Source organism: Anabrus simplex, chromosome 12 (assembly GCF_040414725.1).
Source record: "Anabrus simplex isolate iqAnaSimp1 chromosome 12, ASM4041472v1, whole genome shotgun sequence".
In the NCBI taxonomy this organism is placed as follows: Eukaryota; Metazoa; Arthropoda; class Insecta; order Orthoptera; family Tettigoniidae; genus Anabrus; species Anabrus simplex.
Genome location: NC_090276.1, coordinates 101,935,963 through 101,954,686, shown reverse-complemented (window position 1 = coordinate 101,954,686; position 18,724 = coordinate 101,935,963). Strand labels below are relative to the sequence as shown.

The 18,724-nt window shown below is 38.1% G+C and overlaps 1 protein-coding gene across 2 annotated transcripts in view; it reads left to right on the top strand.

Annotated features, from left to right (window-relative positions):
• Nucleotides 1-18,724, top strand: part of sip3 (septin interacting protein 3) — a 211,134-nt gene that overhangs the window by 12,371 nt on the left and 180,039 nt on the right. For both annotated transcript variants that reach the window (XM_067156375.2, XM_067156374.2), the window contains exon 2: nucleotides 10,746-10,838. In XM_067156375.2, coding sequence (XP_067012476.1) covers nucleotides 10,746-10,838 — 93 coding nt within the window. The remainder of the gene's footprint in view (nucleotides 1-10,745; nucleotides 10,839-18,724) is intronic.

Here is an 18,724-nt window from a genome sequence, read left to right as displayed (position 1 = left end):
GTTAAACATTAATTTATTGAAACCTCGTATTCAATACTGGTTGAGTCTTTATGACTATAATTTATTTATTGCTCGGGGACAGGAGAGATGGATTCTTCTCATCATAAGGCCTATGAGGACATCCAGTGGTACGCGTGACTAGGCCGTGGATCAGAAGAAGATAGGAGTGTTGTAGTTCTGATAGGGTAAGTTCGATGCTAGGTGAAGGACTTAGATTCGCAGACCAATGTCAGAAAGAAATGCATGTAACTCAAAGTAAGCAGATTGGTCACTTTTGTGGAGAATTGACGAAAGAATAGGGGGTAATTGGTATTCCAATGCCAATAAATTTTGAAGTAGGCAAGTGGTGCGTACAAAGTGGTGTGGACATCCGAAGAATATATGATTAAGATCGGCAACTGTATCAGCTGAACATGAACAGAAGGGAGATCGTAGTAGTTGGATTTTGTGCAGATGCTGAGGGGAAACAACCATGATGAAACTTCATTCTTGCAATTGCTCTGATGAATTGACGCGAATAGGGACGCTGATGGTGCCAAAGAATGTTTGGAATATCTGGATGGATAGTGGCATAGTGTTTTCCGCGTTGTTGGGAGGTATCATGTCACTCGTTGTTCTACGCCGTCAATTGCCGTCGACGAAGCAAGGAGGTGTAATCCAATGCTGGAACTGTCGTGTAGGTCTGTTGGCCTTTAGTGGCAGCAGATCGTGCTGCATTGTCTGCTAGCTCATTGCCTGGGATTCCTACATGGGCTTTTACCCACACAAATGAAACTTTCTTCCCCTGTGTCTCAAGTCGATGTACCTGTGCAATAATCTCGTGTACGAGAATCAAGGATGATGTCCGTGAGTTAATGGTTTGTAGACTCTGCAGTGATGATCTAGAATCAGACAACACCTCAATCAACCGCTAAGGAAGATTTGCAGCGTATTCGACGGCCCCCAAAATGGCTGTAGGCTCAGCCGTAAATATAGATGCTGTCGGAGGTAGCTTGAATTTACCACAACTGCCGGATTGAACGTCGATATAGGCGCTACCCACTGTATTACAGTCCTTTGATCCATCTCTGTAGATGCGTCGGGCGTGTGGCCATTCTGCCTGGTAACGTTTCAGGCTGACATCGTTACAGTTCACACTGATCTCAAATGATGTTTCTATTAGAATATCCAGTTTCTTAATAGTAGTTTCAAAAGAACAGTTAAAACTGGGATGGGTATCTGTAGTGCTTATAATACGTCTGCAACCACTGAGATTGGTAAATTCATCCACTAGGATCGGTTGACGTTTCTTTCTCCAGTAGCGTGAAGTCAGTACTAGGGTAGTCAGCTTGGATATCTTGTGAAGTATTGGAGACTTCCTGTATTGAAAAAGTTTGAAAATATATTTCCCCGCTAGATACTGCCTTCGTAGATGGAGAGGAGGTTCGAGTGTTTCAAGTAGCAGAGCATTTGTAGGTGTAGACTGCATTGCTCCTATGCAGAGTCTAAGGGCCTTATAATGACATTTGTCTAGTTTAGTTAACAATGTTTTGGAAGCCGTAGCAAAGCATCCACTTCCATAATCCAGGAGAGGTCGAATCAAAGTTCTGTACAGTTGCAGCGCAATTTTCGGGCCACAGCCCGACCAAGAGCCACTAATGGCTCGTAAGATATTGACTGAAATATCACACTTACGGAGCACATGATGAATATGTGGAGACCATGTCAATTTGTGATCGATGAGAAGTCCTAGATAAGGCACCACCACCTTGTAGGGAAATAAGTAGGAACCCAGATGAATCGTGTCCAGTGGGGTTCCCGAATGTCGAGTGTAGATAGAGACTGCTGATTTTCCTGCAGATATCGTTAATCCATGGTTATGAAGCCAAGGAGTGAAAGTCCTCATGGCAACCGTCATCTGTTCTTGACACTTGTCGAAGTATTCGGCTTCTGTATAAGTGCAAATATCATCAGCATACTGAAGAACTTGAATCTCAGGAGAAAATATAGATGTGAGATCTGCTGTGTATATGTTAAAAAGCAACGGAGCCAAGATAGAGCCTTGTGGAAGACCTTGGGATGTCATTCGAGGACCAATTGTCACGCCATTGTGAAACATGATGAGATGTCTGTCTTGTAGAAGGCAACTGAGGTTCCCAATAAAGTCCTCTGGGAGATGTAGGAAGCGTAATTTGTCTTCTAAGACGGGAATAAGCACGCTGTCATACGCAGAAGACAGATCAGTGTACAATGCCACAACGTAATTGTTATTGCTCAGACCAAGTTGGATGTCTGTAATTAGATGTACAAGTGTATCTATTGTACCTTTCCCACGTTGAAAACCCATTTGTTGAGGTGGTAGCAGCTTGTGATGTTCTACCCACCATTCTAATCGATGCTTAATCATCCTTTCCATAGTCTTGTACAAGCAGGATATCAAGGACAGTGAGCGATAGGATGAAGACAGTTGTGGATTTTTCCCATTCTTCAATAATGGTACCAGATGAATGATTTTAAATGACGGAGGATGCACTCTTTGAAACCACATCCTATTCATCAGCTTAAGTAGTTTCTTATGACCATCACTAGACATGTTGAGTAACATTGGGTAATGGATGTTATCTGGGCCTGGGGAAGTATTATTACTCGTTTTCAAGGCTTTAATAAGTTCTTGAAATTCAAATGGACGAAGTAGTGGATGGAAATTATCTTCATGGCCATTGTGTGGTAAATAACCTATATGAGCTTAAGGAGGGGCCATTTTTCTCAGGATGTCCTCTTTTATTGGTATCGTACATGTAGATGTAAACTGAGGGCAGTTCTGTGAGTTTCGAAAACAACGAATATTCCGCCACATTGTAGCAGGAGAGATAGATGAGTTGAGAGAAGTACAATATTGGCGCCAACCCTGGTGCTTTTTAAGCTTGAATAAGCGTTTTGCTTTCGCTTGAGTTTGTTGTACGGTGAGGAAGTTAGCTTCAGAAGCATCCTGTTTATAATGATGGAGTGCCACACGACTGTCATGCAGCGCAGCTTGACATTCGTTATCCCACCAGGGAGTTGGAGGTCGTTTGCTGTATGCATATGGTCTGTTTTGTGGAATGGCAAGGCAGGCTGCTCGATTAATGGAATCGCAGAATGTTTCGTAGTCTCTGACAATGTCATTCGTTTCGTGGTATTCTTCTAGGATGAGATCTATTGCCTCCTTGTAACTTGCCCAGTCAGCTTGTCGAATTTTCCAACGATATTTTGGGTAGATGGTATGAGGAATGGTTGATGTATTAGTCGATGTTAATAATATTGGAAAGTGGTCAGATCCTAGAGTGTCCTGTAGAACCTGCCGGGAGAAGTTGAGTGCTATTGAAGGAGATGCAAAAGTAACATCTACTGCCGAAGGAGCTTGATTAGGTTGGGAAATTCGGGTAGGGGACCCATCATTCAGTAGCACTAAGTTTTCTTCTTCAGCTACACCCATGAGTTGTATTCCATGTGAGTCAGTAGAAGAACTTCCACAATTCAAGTGGTGTGAGTTGAAGTCTCCGAAGATAAGTACAGGCTGTGAAAGTTGGGAAAAGAGTCGACGCAGTTCGTGTACAGATACCAGTTGATTAGGTGATCGGTATACGGAAACAATAGTTAACGGTGAACCCCTGTAGTTAAACTTGATGGCACATGTTTCAAATTTAGGCCCTCGAAGATTAAGAGTTACTTGATCATAAATGATGTTCTTCTGGAGGAGAATTCCAACCACTCCATAACCATCACCACGATCACTTCTTATAAAATTGTAGCCTGGAAGCTGAAAGGGGGTAGTATCCTTCAGCCAGGTCTCATTAACTATACTCCGCATGGCCTTAGTTCTAAATTGAAGTTTCGCAGAACAAATGAGCATCGCCTCTCCTCTGTTGCCAGCGCGCTACCCACCGAGAACAGCCGATGCAATACGACCGCGGTAAACAGCCCTCGTGAAATGTAATACCGTACAATTAAAAATAGGAAAGAATTTCCACCAATCAATACTTGTTTTTTAATTCCTTATATTAAGCTACAGGACCGGTTTCGACCCCATATACAAGGTCATCTTCAGCTGAACCATGAATACATATTTATATGATGAAGCTTTGATTAAATTGCATTGTCAAAGGAATGTTATATGATGTGCATTTAGTCACATACAAATGGGGCATGTCTTATCGTGAATTGGCATATATGTCAGTATGTACAATATTGCAACTGTATGTCTAAAATATTATGTTGAGGTCCTAAAATTAGTGTATAAAACATATCTTCACTTAAACTAACTTATATATGTATATATATATATATGTACAGGATAAAATACAATATATAAAAAACATTTCGTGCACATGAACATTCGTATCTTGCTTGTTGGTCAATTCATCAACTCTCGTATTTAAGTCCCATTTACATTTGTACACTCAGCTGCTGTTCTTGGAGTTTAAAAGATATGGTTGTAAAATTGCATGAGTAAAAGATTAGTCTTCATGTGGGATAAAACACTTTCCAGTTTTAAAAAAAGGTTGCCAGATGTATGGATAAAATTCGGCTAAAATATGTTCAGCTCTGCTATGTATGTTGCCTTATGTTAGAATCAAATCTTGTTGTCCTGTGGCGTCTGTAAAATTGGGTTCAAAGTAATGGCCCCTTTCCCATTTGTAGCTGTGCAATGGTGTTATGTTTATTATTGTTGGTGTAGCCGAGTTGCGTTTGACGTGCGAGCTTGTAGTGTACTCATTACTTTAATATACTGTAGTTCTTTTTTTCGGTTATCGTTGGAAACAGGAATTTTGAACGCTCTATAGATTAAGCTGTAGAAGGTTGCTAATTTGTAGCAATGCGGGTGCATAGATTCTTTTTTTATAGTCAGAGGGGCAAAAGTGGGTTTTCTATAGATTTGGAATTTGAATTTATTATGGGTTCTATTTATGGTTACATCTAGAAAATTTAAAGAGTTGTTAGTTTCATCTTCTTTTGTGAAGGTTATGTTGTTATTGAGTCCATTAAGAAATTCTAAAATGTTGTTGCTGTTGTTTTGTAGTTTATCAATGATGGCAAACGTGTCATCAACAAATCTTATCCATAGGTGAAGACCGTTGATTTTGTTTAAAATTTTGTTAGCCTCTAGACTATCCATGAAAATGTTAGCTAAAATGCCCGAAATGGGATCTCCCATTGCCAGTCCTTTTTGATGGTAGATTTTGTTGTTGAAAGTGAAGTAGTTGTTGTTCAAAACAAAGCTCGACAATTTGATAAAGTCATTTATTTCAAATTAATTTTCTGTGTTTGGTAAGGTTCATTTTGATAATATTTATAGTATCATTAATAGGGATGCTCGAGTACATATTAGTGATGTCAGAAGTCAATGGAATTTTTTATGTATGCTTCATTGTTGAATTTAAAGTGTTTGTTGAGAAAATAGTGTAAAAATCTTGAGACTTTATATGTGGGACTGTTCCTGCTGTTTATAATAGGGCACACAGGAACTTCTTTTTTATGGATTTTGGGTGATGCTTTTGCGGTTGGTAGTTTGGGGTTCATGATAGTAAGTTTTTTATATTCTTGCTCTTGCAGAAGGAATGATAGATTTTTCAACAAAACCTTTAAGTCACGCTGAATGCTTGGTGTGGGGTCTTTGCTCACTATAGTGTAGGTATTGTCGGAAAAATTAATTTTCTGTGTTTGGTAAGGTTCATTTTGATAATATTTATAGTATCATTAATAGGGATGCTCGAGTACATATTAGTGATGTCAGAACCGGGCGAGTTGGCCGTGCGCGTAGAGGCGCGCGGCTGTGAGCTTGCATCCGGGAGATAGTAGGTTCGAATCCCACTATCGGCAGTCCTGAAAATGGTTTTCCGTGGTTTCCCATTTTCACACCAGGCAAATGCTGGGGCTGTACCTTAATTAAGGCCACGGCCGCTTCCTTCCAACTCCTAGGCCTTTCCTATCCCATCGTCGCCATAAGACCTATCTGTGTCGGTGCGACGTAAAGCCCCTAGCAAAAAAAAAAGTGATGTCAGAAGTCAATGGAATTTTTTATGTATGCTTCATTGTTGAATTTAAAGTGTTTGTTGAGAAAATAGTGTAAAAATCTTGAGACTTTATATGTGGGACTGTTCCTGCTGTTTATAATAGGGCACACAGGAACTTCTGTTTTGTTGACGTAGTCGACCTTGTTTAATAAAACAGTGATGGATCCTTTATCAGCTTTCGTAATGATTATATCGTTGTTCCTAATTTTGTTTTTTAGATCGATTATTTGTTTTTTGAGACCTGGTTGTGGGTTATTATTTAATTCGTTGACTAAATAGGTAGGTTTCTTTTTTATTTCAAATCTAACATCGTTGCGTTTGTCAGTAGGGATTTTGTTAATGTTAGATTCGATTTCGGCAGCTGTGGTGATAAGGTCGTCAACTTTGTTGCGGTTAGGCCAGTTGAATTTCATGCCCTTGTTAAGAAGATCCAATTCTTTGTCTGAGAAGCGAGTTTTTGATAAGTTTATAGTTGTAGGGGTGTTGCCTGGTAGCGAAGTATGTGTGTGGTTTTTTTTTTTTTTGGGAGGTTTGGTTGATTTCTGCTTAGTGTCTTTTAAAGTAGCTAGTTATTTTGTCTAGTGTTTCTTGCTTTTTGTTTAAAACATCTAACACTTTGTTGTTCACGAATCTTAGATATGAATTCCGTTTTAATGGGGGCATGCTTTGGGAGACTTCAAGATGAGTTTTGTATAGTTGTAGGTTCAGAAGTGATTTCTTTTTATAAAGAGACTTAATCTCACTCTTTAACCAGATTTTGTTAATCTTTTGTTGAGTATAGTTGATTTTTGAAAAGGGAATGTTTTTTCTTTGTAAGAAGTGTTTTAGAAATTTAGGTACTAATCCACTTTTTAAGCACTCTTTCAAGAAGTTAATATCTCTTGAGATTTTGCTAATTCTGACTTTGAGATTCAGGTATCTATTGGACTTAGCCTGGTTGGCTACTCTATTACAAGTGATTATTTTCATATTGACTGTATTGAAGTTCAATTATTAAATTTTAAACATTAATTTATTGAAACCATGTATTCAATACTGGTTGAGTCTTTATGACTATAACAATGTCATTACATTAAGTATGAGTATGGTACATGTTTCGTTTGGCATTGCAGGCATCATCAGCCATTAATTCTATCTCCAAGTCAGAGCTCTGAGTGGATGCTATTTTAGGATTAATCATAGTCAATATTATTTATATAACAGTGCAAAGGAGTGATCAAGCCATTCATGTTTTAAAGTTCTAATGTGACATTCTACTCTTGTTCACATTTAATGGAAATATATTGACTGTTAACTTTCATAATGTCGGTAATGAACGGCTTGATCACTCCTTTGCACTGTTATATAAATAATATTGACTATGATTAATCCTAAAATAGCATCCACACAGAGCTCTGACTTGGAGATAGAATTAATGGCTGATGATGCCTGCAATGCCAGGCGAAACATGTACCATACTCATGCTTAATGTAATGACATTGTTATAGTCATAAAGACTCAACCAATATTGAATAGGTGGTTTCAATAAATTAATGTTTAACATTTAATAATTGAACTTCAATATGGTCAATATGAAAATAATCACTTGTAACAATTGCCTATGATGATATTAGGCTTAAAAATGGTCTTGATATTGTGCTTTCTGAGATTATTGCCAATCCTATCCATGACAGATTGTACGTGTAGTAAGAAGGCCAGACTCAAAGGACAAGAATTACGTGACAGTCTGTCTTTTGGCTTAGGATGTAGCACTTCGTCAATCTGTTTCCTTGAATAGCCATTGCTCAGAAATGTTCTGGTTAGGAACTCAAGTTCACCATTTAATTTGTCCTCCTCACAAACCTCCCATGCTCGGCTGATAAGAGTGTTAAGCATAGCACGCTTTTGGCAAGGATGATGATGAGAGGACCCATGAAGGTATCTATTAGTATGGGTAGATTTACGGTAAACCGAATGACCTAAAGTTCCATCTGATTTCTTAGAAACCAAAACATCCAAGAACAGCAAACATCCTCCACGTTTAGTCTCCTTGGTAAATTTAATGTTTGGATGTATACTGTTCAAGTGATCCAAAAATATGGATAATTCGTGTTCACCATGTGTCCAGATAACAAATGTGTCATCGACATATCTCAACCAGATGGAAGGCTTGAGCGTGCTAGATTGAAGACAACGCTCTTCAAAATCTTGCATATAGAAATTAGCGATGACTGGTGCTAATGGCGATCCCATGGCAACCCCTTCCATTTGTTTGTATATTGTATCATGAAAACTGAAATATGTAGTGGTGAGGACAAGGTGAAACAGATTAACATTGTCACCAGGAAAGATTTTATCCAATAGAGACAAGGTGTCCATGATTGGAATCCTAGTGAACAGAGACACAATATCAAAACTGACTAGAATATCACCAGGACAAACATGCAGATTGGAGAAAATGCCAATAAAGTGCGATGAATTCCTGATGGATGCCCCATTACCTATGTACGGCTTGAGAAGTTTTCCAAGGTATTTAGCCAGGTTGTATGTAGGGGAAGCTATACTGTTAACAATAGGTCTAAGGGGAACTCCGTCTTTATGGATCTTAGGAAGGCCATAAAGTCGGGGAACTGTAAAAGCCTGCTGTTGCAAACCACGAGAAACATCATTCGGAATCGAGCTAGCTTTAAGAAGAGACACTGTTTTCCTATCAGTGGCGTTGGTAGGATCATTTTTTAGCACCTTGTAGGGGGGATCACTGAGAAGTTCCTCAATCTTGTTATTGTAGTCAACGGTGTTCATAACCACAGTAGCATTGCCTTTATCAGCCTTCAACACCAGCAAGTCTCTCTACGGAATAACATCATCTGCAAAAAGCCTTATCTCTGATTCCACCTCTTTACTCATATCATTGATATACCGTATATAAGAAAACATTTCATCCAGGCTGCCTGTTTTTGAGCTATTGTGTTGTTGCAGTCTTCAGTCCACCACAGATGTTTCCTTCTTCTAGGAAGAGGAGAAAGCTCACTGCCTGTCTTGATAAGAGCTTCTTTCAGTTTTTCCCAATTGTTAAGATCTACATTATTCAGTTTTTGACTTGCTTCTTGATTATTTTTAAGTTGCTCAAAATCAAACCTGATCCTCGTGGTTCTGTGTAATCAAGTGTTTGTAGGCTGAAGTCTCAATTTGATCTTTGAGAAGTAGTGGTCTGAGTCCCGATTGGCATTTCGTAATACCTTAACATTTTGTATTTTCTTTTAGGATTTTGTTGAGATGGCCACATGATCTCTCTGGAAATCACCCAGGTTGGTGTTAGGGGAGATCAAAGTCTTCAGTTTACTTGGCAGATGTTTAAAGGCTGTAGCTCCGTTGTGATTAGTTTGTTTGTGCGCCGGAAAGTTGCCTACTATGTTTCTGTATTTTTTCTCTCTTCCGATTTGGGCATTGAAATCGCCAAGCAGTATGATGGTATGTCTCTCTGGAATTTTAGAGAGAATATCTTTTAGGTCTTCCCAGAATTTGTCATTTCTGTCCAGGTTTTGCTTGTTGTCCTCATTGATTGGGGCATGTGCATTGACTGAAGTGTAGCCCTTGTTAGCACATTTGAGAGAGAGGATGGATACAAGACTACTTAGGGAGGTAAAATCAATGACTGAATTCAGTATCTTGTGGCTGATTATAAATCCTATACCTAAGTTGGGTACATTCTTCATTACATGCTGACCCACTTTGCCTTTTAGGATTCTCTATCCTTGTTCATCAGCGAGTCTGATTTCCTGTACTACTGTCAGTACTATGTTAGCGAGTCGGTCGGATGTTTCAGTTTACCCACTTTGAGCAGTGAATTAGCATTAAATGTTGGGAAGAAATTTTGCCGTCTTGATCTGAGTTTATGTCCAAGGATTTCAGGATGCTCCGACTCATTCTGAAAGCATACTAGTGCGGACTCCCCAGAATCCGAAGGTCTGCTAACATTGGCATATACTGGGTGAGTTGGCAGTGCGGTTAGGAGCGCACAGTTGTGAGCTCGCATCCGGGAGATAGTGGGTTTGAGCCCCACTGTCGACAGCCCTGAAGATGATTTTCCGTGGTTTCCCATTTTCACACTGTCCCATCGTCGCCATAAGACCTGTCTGTGTCGGTGCGACGTAAAGCAACTAACAAAAAAAAACCATTGCCATGGGCAATGGTGGATTGGTTATCACCTGGGGTAGTGCATTTAGCGGAATTTTCCTCCACGCTCAGTTGAAGATCATTCTTCATGGGGCTGTGACGAATCACTGTCCAAGTTGTTAGCTTGAGAAGCTTGTTATTCGGGGCTGTCACCCCTAGACAGGTTGCCTTCGCTGCGGCTAGGGATCCCTGTCTACCCCGCTTTATTCCTTGTCTAATAATGTGGGTATTTTTACAAGTGTTTTATAGTGGACTGTAATTGTGTTCGACAGACTGAGTCAACCCTGGAAAGTATGGCTTCCTTCTTAATAAACAACAGATTTTAGTACCTGTATATTAAACATCTTTATTTAAATTGAATATATGTTCTGAAGGCCGGACGAGTTAAACAGATTGTGCTGATAGAGACTGTATTTTAATTCAAGTAAAACTCAAGTAATTGTGTTAATATTTTCAGTGAGGCTCTTAAAATGACAGTTATCTTAATACAACAACCAAATTTATTGCAGTACACAAGACTGATAGCTAAGGTTCTTATTTTATTTTGTTATGTTGCAGGTGATATACGTTCAAGCCTTTATTCTAGTCATATTGATGGGGAAGTTAATGAGGAAGGTCTTCTTTGGACAGTTGAGAGCTGCAGAGTTTGAGGTATGTTATAATCTATTCCCCTAAATGACCAGTGACTGGAGTTTTGTTCACTCTGAAAGCAACCACCTGAAAGCTTACAAAACACGCAAAAATATATAGAAAAGTACTTATTAATAGAACATTTGCTGATAATTAATACCTTGGGTGCCAACGTGGATTATGTCAGCACTTGGAAATGTAACAAGGAGTTTTGTTTTACGTGATGTCGTTTGTTCTGTATTCGGTAGGCAGAAGCACTGAGGGTACATTAAGATATTTTCTTTGTAGGGATCAATTCAGCTGACTGAAATACGGCTTTACCTCTAGCTTCAAGAACAAGAAATAAGAGCAATTTTACTATTTGTTCTATGTCCCGCTGACTTGTATAGGGCTGGGAAGTGACTGTGGTACAGCCTGAGCATTTGCCTGGTGTAAAAATGGAAAACCATCTTTAGGGCTGTCAGTAGTGGTGTTCAAACTCAGTATCTGCAAACTGAAAGTCAGCCATAAGATGCCCAAAGAGTTCTGGTTTCTGTGTCATGTGGTAGAGTGAAATGACTTGCAGGCAGCCTAAACAGCATCAAATCAAAATCTCTGGTAGCTGAGGTCAGGCACTTCTTCTTATTGTTTATTTATTTATTTATTTATTTATTTATTTATTTATTTATTTATGCCTTTCTTTACATTGCTAAAAAGGGAAAAATATTCCACCTTTTCAATACAATAACACTGTTGCACGAATCAATGTAGCAACATATTTAATTTATTAAGGGACCGGTTTCGACATCTGTCCATGTCATCATCAGCCTATACAAAAATGGCAAGAAGTTAACACAATTGTAGCACTTATGACACTTCTTGAATTAAAAATAGAAGTTCATGTAGAAGTTCTTGAGCAAGATCAGCAAGAGTGCTCAAGAACCTCTACATGAACTTCTATTTTTAATTCAAGAAAAGTGTAATAAGTGCTACAATTGTGTTAACTTCTTGCCATTTTTGTGTAGGCTGATGATGACATGGACAAATGTCGAAACCGGTCCCTTAATAAATTAAATATGTTGCTACATTGATTCGTGCAACAGTGTTATTGTATTGAAAAGGTGGAACATTTTTCTCTTTTTAGCATTGTAACTATTAGTTCAGTACAGATCAGTGATGAAGTTTTTAATTTTCTTTACATGGCGGGGCTCAGGCTATGAAGCCTGCTATTATGCCAAACCATATAATTATGCACCTGCATAAACATAATATACTGAACATTATAACTACTTAAAATTAAAAATAAGTTTATTATATTTAAAGTTAATGTGAAATGTAATTTGAATGAAATGTAAAGCATCATAAAAATAATTTTAACATTTTAAAATTAATTTATAATATTTACTATTATTAAAACTATATCTCAAAAAATATAAACTGTAATGTTTGTAACCTTACATTGACATTTTGTTCATTTAACTTAATAATCTAAAATTTAAGGGTGCTTCTAAGAGTAAATTAATCTGAGTGTAGGTAAAATTTCCAGCACATTCTTCTGAATAGCTTTAGGTTGCTTATGTATCTAATTTCAGCCGGGAGAGAATTCCAGGAACGTATGGTCCCCGGTATAAATGACTTGTTATACGTACTACTGTGATGAGTGGGGATGGACGGCAGGGTTCGTACTGATGACCTTGAGGGTGTTCTCCTGAAGGAGGGAGGTAGTTGAAATCTTTTCTCAGATAATGTGGTTTACCTGTTCGCGGTATCTTGTGAAGAAGAGAAACAGTATGGTACTTACGTCTATCACATAATCTTAACCAGGACAGCTGATGGAGGAATGGGCTGATGTGGGAATGGAGCGGAACATTTAGAATGAATCGAATGCAGGCATTATGCGCCCGTGAAGTTTAGAATCAAGTGAATGACTTATGTTATTATAGACTACATCACCATAATCAAATATTGATAATATTAGTCCTTGAACGAGCAGTTTCCTGGTTTTGACAGGTAGAAAATCCCTCAGTTTGTATAGTGAGTGTAATGAACCGAATACACGTTGACAAATTTTTGTTACGTGCTATGACCAACTTCAATACTTATTAAAAATTATTCCAAGGTTCTTAACGGAGTCTTTCACTGCTATAGGTGTTTCATTGATCTTGACAACTGCTATGTTGATGCTTTCTAACTTGGCATGTGCTTTTTTAGATCCTGTTATGATGGCTTGGGTTTACCTTCAGGCAGTGGCTACTAGTCCATTCGTTAATGTTAAGTAAGTCTTCGTTTAATTTCATGGTTGCTTCTTGTATGTCATTCGGTTTGGTATGAATATACAATTGAATGTCATCAGCGTATAAGTGATATTTACAGTTCGTCAGTTGTTCTGATAGGTCATTCATATATAGAGAGAACAGAAGTGGTGATAACACCCCACCCTGTGCTACCCCCATCTCAGTATTTCGCCACCTAGACATATTGTCTCCCACTGACACACATTGTTTACGTCCACTGAGATAGGAACGTACCCAGCATAATACATTATTAGAAAATTTCATCATTTCTAATTTAGCTAGTAAAATTGTTGACATCCTGTCATAAAAACCCACCACAACATATTCATGTCACCTCATGCCTGACAAATATTGTAGTGTATCGTGTATATCATGATTCACCAAGGTCGTGTCGGTTCGTTCTCTGTATTAATATTGTTATTTTCTAGTGTATATTGAAGCTAGGCAACTAAAACTTGTTTCTACTGATGCAGAAAATTGAGCGACAACTAGGCAATGTTTGTCACGAGAGATTGGATGAAAACAAACTTCTTAGTACCAACAGGAATTTATTGACTGGCAACAATCCAATTTGGTCACAGAATTCATTCATTCAGGTATTCTGCCTTTATTGCAGGTCTTGTCATGGGATAAACCTCTTCCACTTTTACCTGTCCATGGCCAACATTTTTATCTTTGAATATTTCTTTCCTTTAATGTTGTCCAACATTTGATATCTTTTCTTTCCTCTTTTTTCTTTTGCCTTTCACCATTCCTTCTATTCCTTCTTTCAGTAAACAGACCCTCCCCAAACAATGTCCGATCCAGTTCATTTTTCTCCTAATGATTTGCAACATAGTTCGTTCTTCTCCAACTCTTCATTCCTTATACGGTTTTCCCGTTTCACTAGTTCTATTCTCGTTCCTGTCCGTATCTCTAGTGCCTCCAGTCTTTCTTTGTCTTTCTTCTATACTGTTCAACTCTGCACCTCACAGCGCAATCCTCGTGTTGGCAAGTCTTTTCCTCAATCCTTTGTTTAGTCGCCCACAGAAAATAAGTGCTGTGAGGTATTGAACAATATTTATGGTCTGACACTGGAAATATTGGTGTTACCGATTCACCCCCAATGAGGATGTTATGTGCAGACTGTTATCAATATAGATTTGAAGGAGGACATGATTGATGTTTGTCATCAATTGGAAAAGGCATAGAGGGCAATTCCTGGTCAAGCAAACCTTATCAACAATCCACCTCTGCCTGTCAAACTCCCAACCCAGTCCATATTGATCAGTCACTTGCCCCAGCTAGAAGAGTATTATTTACGTGAAATACCTTTGTGTTGGTAGAAATGATTAGGGTGGTAGAAGGAAGCCCTATTCATGTTATCAGTACTAATGAGTACCTGAGTAAGCTTTCTGTGCATTCTGTTGATTGCAAGTGTATCTCGATGATTCTCAGTACATCCTGGGGTCGGGGACATCAGTTAGCTTACCCCTTATCCCTGTACATGGTGGTGCATCACTTGGAACTTTAATGCTTTCCCTTGTATCCCATTGGATGATGGTGTATCCAAGACCATCATGGTGCATTGCAACTTTGTGTGTTCCAGTTCATTTTGTTGGATGTCTCTGTGTATTTGCTTATAAATGTATTGAATTTTTCTTTGAAATTATTGAGGTTTTTGGGTGTAAATATTTGTTTCTTTTCCCTAGTATTTATAATCTTGTACTGATATTTGGTGCCTGAGAATTAATTATCCTTTTGTTATCAGAATGTTTTAGGAGGACAACAACTGATGCATTTCTTAAAAATCTTCTTTGTTGTGATTGTGATACAATAGTACTGACAGTGTTTCTTGGGTAAGGATATCATGGATTGTAAGTTCTGTGATAATTGATTTGTAGTGTTCAGAAATGACAGTGATCTGATCTGGCAAGACTAGGAATCTTGGAGTTATAGTTGCTGTCAAAAAGGGGTGCAAATTCAAATTGCATTCTATTTATAATGAGCAACAGTGTGAGTCATTATTCAGGGTCATACTTGTAAGTTATTCATAAATGCTATCTATATTACTTCCCCTTCTAAACTTTCTGTATATGAAAGATACTTTAAATACGGTACATTCATTCATCATTTCCGTGTCTGGTCAGCATTTCCAAAAAACTGCAGCTGCGATGGCCTTGTTGTTTCCTCTAAAAACATCTTGTGGTGTGCATGTATTGTCCAGGAGGGGACAGATAAGTATGTGACTTGGGTCTTGTTCAGCAGGCATCTGTATATGCTGGAAGGATCCCCCATTTCTTCAGGTAGGTCTTGCATCAAGAGATGCCCACTCTTACGCGGTTGAGGGACCTCCATACAGGGTAACATGGCCTTATAACATCTGACTGTCTTATTGTGGGTGATTTCAACATACCTGAAGTTAGTAATACTGGTTATAACTTTAATGAAGTATCACTGGCCAGTTGTCGCCTCTTTCAGTTCATCTCATATCTTGGTTAATATCATGCAACAATATTCAGAATTGTAATTTCAGGACATTAGATTTGTAATTAGGTAATATTCAAGTTGAATTGAAGCACGATGAATTCACGTTGATACTTGAAGACTTGCATCACCCTGCATTTCGTTTAGTTTTAGCCCCCATTGAAAACATTTCCTTGCTCCCTAGAGTTAATTGTGAATTAAACTTTAAAAAGCTGTTTTTTGCTCCTCTGTTGTAACATGCGGAACTTTGACTGGAGTTTATTGTATTACTTCATTAATATTGATCTTGCTATTGATAACTCTTATACATCACACTACAAATGTTTTGTAAATTGTGTTCCAAAGCAGAAAGTTGTTAAAAAAAACCAAGATATCCACGTGATATTATTCAATCCATAACATTTAAGAAGAAATGGGCTATAAAAAGAAAATTTTCTGAACATTACAATAAGAGATTTAGACAGCTTCAATAAGAACTGGAAATAAAATAACACATGGATTATGTTGTTCATATTCATAATCTAGAAAGTGGAGTCAGTTTGGATGTACCGGTATGTTAAAAGTAAGCGGGAATTGCATCCATGTGACAACTCATTTCTACCGGGTGAAAATTGTTATATGCCTGGAAATATTGCAGACTGATTTGCCAAGTATTCCTCATCGGTGTATGTTAACACGGATATAACTTATAATGTGGAACATCTGTCCTTGAATGTTCTGCCCAGGGTTGACAAGTTGAACATGACCCTGAAAATTAAACAGTAGGAGGCACTAAATGTGCAGAGCAGGCCAGAAGCAGCAGATGTCAAGTGAAGTAAACTATGGTACCAACTGTTTTTCAAGAAATCTTTGTGACCAGTCCGAAGAATAAGTATCAACTCATCTCCGTCAGTGACTTTGAAGACTTGGGTTTGGTAAAGGACAAGCTGTGGTCTCCAACCCGTCACAACTCTGAAGCCGCTGCACTTGATTCTGTCCTGTACAAGATATCCAGCAAGTGCACAAGGAATTGCGGCTGTAGGAAAGCCGGACTGTTTTGTTCAAAACTGTGCCTTCGTTGTTGGGACACCTGTAGTAATATGAAAACAGCAGTTGCTGATGGTAATGAGGATGATGATTGTAAACCAGCACTACCTGATGATTTGCTTGAGGCCTCGCTATCTTTGGATGTTGAGGAAGGGCCTTCGAGAATATATTGGACCATCAACCTCAAAGCAGCCAATGAATGATTATTATATTTTTTCATGATCATTTCTTTTTGCTTGGTTACCAAACATGCTACTTACCTAATTATTTAAATTAATGGAAATTAATATTTTTAATAAAATCTACTTAATTTAAATAACTTAGTCCTTTGTTAAATTCTTAATTGTGAAAGTGGCTCTTCATATCATCAACATCAAAGGGAGGGAAAATAATTTTTTCATGCTCTTTTTTTTGGCTATGACTCAAATTCCAGGAGTTTTTTGACAGATCTCAGAATCAGCACTTTAAAAAACACACCATCCATCCATTATCTTGTTGCTGCAGCCACATCCCACAGTCTTCAGCAGTCCTTTTCATTGTGATATAGGAAGCAAAACCCAGCTGAATGATTATGTTCCTAAGGTATGAGAGATGTGGTCTTCCTCTTGACTTATTCCCTAGGACCTTTCCTTCGAAGACATTCTGGAGAAAGGTGTCATATTGTAGGACGTGTCCAAGAAATTTAGCTTTCCTCTGCGTTATAGAATAAATTAAGATCCGTTTCTCATTAACGTCATTCAAGATTTGGATATTAGTCTTTTTTTTCTGTCCAACTCGTCCCTGTCAGTCTTCTCCAGAACCACATTTCCGCAGCCTCTCATATTGATTGTGCTTGTTTCCCCAAAGTCCAGGTCTCACAACCGTAAGTTAGCACACTCCAAACAGAGGTTTAACAAATTTCTTTCTGGTTTCAATTCCTGTGTGCTTATTTAACAATAGATTTTTCCTGCTTTGAAACACTTGTTTTGCCATAGCAATTCTTCTTTTGACTTCTGTCAGGCACTGATTATCATTGGTAATAACACTACCCAGATAACAAAATTCTTTAACCTGGTCTATTTTTTCACAGCCTAATTTAATGTTTGTTTTCAATTCAGTCTTCTTCTTTTGAACGACCATCATTTTCATTTTCTTTGTGTTTATTTTTAGCCTGAACTTTTCTAACGTGTTGTTTAGTATACCAAGCATCCTTGTTATTTTGTGATCTGAATCAGCTATCAATGCAATATCATCTGCAACATGAATACTATGAATTTGTTTACCATTAAAATGTATCCCTTTGGTTTTTTCTTTTACTGTTCTAATAGCGAATTCTATGAAGATATTAAACAGATAAGGTGATAAGGGACAGTCTTGCCGCACTCCTCTTCTTATTCTTGCTTCTCTTGTTGTGCCATTGATGTTTATTTCTTTGCTTTGGGCTCTATACAGGTTAAAAAGCAAACATCTGTCCTTCCAATAAAGACCCAACGTTCTCAGAGTTTGAAATAATAACTTCCAGTCAACGTTGTCGAATGCTTTCTCTAAATCCACGAAAGTTAGAAAAGTTTTCCTGTTAACTTCCGGTCTTCTTTCCAGGATTTGACGCAGAGCTATCTGCAATGTGTAAGTTATTCAAGCACCATTTCTTCAAACCGTACGCTTCGTTTTCTGAATCTAATACTGCACTTCGCTGCAACTAATATATGATTGCTGTCTACATCAACTTCTGGGTAACTGTGACTGGTGAGCACTTGGTTTCTGTATCTCTGTCTTACTATTATGTAATCTAACAGATGTCTTCTACTATCTCCAGGAGCCTTCCATGAATAACGTTGTATTTTGTGAACATCAAAGCATGTATTAGTTATTAATAGTTCATGCTGTTCACAAAACTCGAGCAATTTTTCTCCTCTCGAGTTTGTTTCACCAGGTCCAAATTTACCAGTATGTTTAAGATTTTCAAGACTATCAACTGAAGCATTGAAGTCTCCCATTAAGATAATATTAGCTTTGGTGTCTACTAACTCAAAGAGTTCTTGAATACAATCATACATTTCTTCTACAACATCGTCTTCACTGTTTGTGGTTGGAAAATATACTACGTCAACAGGGTCAGCTTTTATCTTAACCATCATAATCCTGTCACTTTTAGGATTATTG